The sequence below is a fragment of the Aquarana catesbeiana genome, linkage group LG06, assembly GCF_042186555.1.
Source record: "Aquarana catesbeiana isolate 2022-GZ linkage group LG06, ASM4218655v1, whole genome shotgun sequence".
Taxonomy (NCBI): Eukaryota; Metazoa; Chordata; class Amphibia; order Anura; family Ranidae; genus Aquarana; species Aquarana catesbeiana.
In genome coordinates, this window is record NC_133329.1 from 280,832,508 (window position 1) to 280,834,844 (window position 2,337).

The 2,337-nt window shown below is 36.2% G+C and overlaps 1 protein-coding gene across 1 annotated transcript; it reads right to left on the reverse strand.

Moving 5' to 3' along the window:
* Positions 1-584: 584 nt before the first annotated feature.
* On the reverse strand, positions 585-1,635 carry LOC141147741 (gamma-crystallin-3-like). Its single transcript, XM_073634924.1, has 3 exons — positions 1,585-1,635; positions 1,065-1,307; positions 585-919 (listed from the first exon to the last, which is right to left on the reverse strand). Exons 1-3 carry the CDS (start codon positions 1,591-1,593, stop codon positions 638-640), a joined length of 534 nt encoding a protein of 177 aa, XP_073491025.1. The 5' UTR covers positions 1,594-1,635; the 3' UTR covers positions 585-637.
* Positions 1,636-2,337: the final 702 nt, after the last annotated feature.

Here is a 2,337-nt window from a genome sequence, read left to right on the forward strand (position 1 = left end):
AGTGTTTTCTTATCTGTCTTCAAAGCCCCAATTCTTGTGGCTTTCTCCTGCTCAGTTCTTCTGTTATCAGCATGATAACTTCTGATAAGTTCTCAGTCAACTGTGATAAAACCAGGCTGTTTGTGTCAGAGTGGGTGCTATAAATAGTTTAGCAGAGAGCTGGTCTATTCACAGCACAGCTGTGCATTGTTTCTTCCTTTTTCTGCCTATGTGGAGAGGGCGTGTGCCTTTCCTCCAATCAGCTGTCTCACAGTGTATAGCAAAAATCCACACCCACAGGTGAATCAGGAAGAGGAAATTCTAAGAGGACGTGCACGTTCTAAACAGTATATAAAGCTGAAGACAGCAGATATACATGTAAAACTTATGTAGGGAGATTTGTTTAATCTCTGTGTACCATCTGAGGCTGTTCACTTTCCTGGGTATATGTGAGGGTTTACATCCACTTTAAGAAATGTGGTTACAAAGGTGGCAAATTATTATAACGTACACTTGAAACTGGCTTCACTAAGAACATAGACCAGATTGCTATTGTCCTTTTTTATGTTCTTATAATAACAAAACTATGCAAACACAGAGAAAAGTTTACTTTACAGTAAAGTTTTATTAACATTTAGGTGGTGATACATTTGTATTTTTATGTTTGAAATTGATGCTGGACACGTCTAAAAGATCCAATTTTAGAGCTAGAAGCTCCCCAGTCAGTGTATCTTCTATACTCTCCAGGTCTCAGGTAATACTGACGTCCTTTGTAGTTGGGCTCCTCATAGAACATCCAGTATCCATCATGAACATGGCAGGAGTGGATATCATTGTAGCGGAACTGCTCATAAACATGAGGACAATCTTCAGTAAACTCCATCATCTGTCCCTTAAAGTCTTCTTTTTCATAGACACTTAATCTGAAGGGTCCACGGTGCTGTATTAAATAAAATGTATTATGTCAATTGCTGTTGTTTTAGAAATACGGCACAATTGGGAAGCAAATGAAACAAATTATTGCAAGATTTAATTCACATTTCAAAATATTACTGAGCATATTTTAAAAATAAAGTAAAATATACCTGTGGGGTCAGGCGGCAGGATCTGATAGAGTCATTGTATCCCAACCATTGCTGGAAATCAGGATATTCTCCCTTCCTCAAAAAGTACTGGTGTCCTCTGTAGTTGGGATGTTCATACAGGATCCAGTTCCCATTCTCCACTCGGATGGAGTTACAGTGATTGAAGTATGAAGACAAGTCAGAGGAATCAGAGTTGCACTCATAGGAGCGACCCTGGAAGTTTCTGTCCTCATAGAAGACAATCTATAGACAGACAGTGTCATGTATTTAAAATCCTTTTCAAAACTTTTGAATGTTATATACATTATACAGTAATATTCTTTGCTTATAGCTTACATATTACATGCTTATTATTAGTTTCAGAACTCCGACTGCTTTGGTTGCTGCTTAAAAATATTTCAAATGCACTGCAATATGTCATCTAGCTATGTGCAGAGAATACTTAGAAAAAGATAATTTTAATTCTTTACAGTACAAGTGCCAGCCTGTATTCTGCCATACATATTGAAAAGTAACATACCTTAACCATTTTGACTGGAGATGTGACCCAGGAGCTGTGAGCTGTGAACTGTGAGCTGTTTCAGGGTTGGAATGACAACTCTTTTATATACCTCTTTCTGCTGATGTTACAGAAAGTCAATGATGCTGACTGTTTTCTGTTAGCTATAGTATATGTATAGGTCTTTTGTCTTATTTGTGCACACAGCTTACTTTCATTGACCTGTTGTATATTTGCAACTGCTCAAGAGGTCATAGGTGAAAACATTTCTTTCAAACTAACATCATTAAAAAAAAAAAAGAATTGTTTTTATTTTATGTCATGGTAGATATAAAGGTAGAACAAATTACAATTCATTTGGAAGGCACTGTTTTTGCACCAAGGGTTTCAAAGCTATTCAAAAAGATGTTTGGTTGAAAAAAGATCCATACATATATATATATATATATATATATATATATATATATATATATATATATGTCCATGGCACATAATATTTCAATACGTTTATGGATCTGAGTTCTGATTGAGCAGATTGGCTGCTATTAAAGAATGAATAATTAATTCCTAATTTTACATAAAGAATGTTGATAAAGTTGCTTCTGTGGCCTATATCCACCTTGTGATTTGGCAAATGAAAAATAGTAGGGGGGAAATGCTGGTGGGTGGGCAGGAGGGCACTAGAGAGGAAATTTGGGCCAGTCTGGATGACAGGTCTAGTTTTTATAGCATCAAATCATTCTTCTTTTTGGGACTTTTAGCACGGCAACCAAT

What these genes read in the sequence shown, in the direction of transcription:
- LOC141147741 (XM_073634924.1), bottom strand. An exon ending in CCTGCCGCCTGACCCCACAG is followed by an intron (nt 920 to 1,064) that starts GTATATTTTACT and finishes TATTTAATACAG; the next exon opens with CACCGTGGACCCTTCAGATT.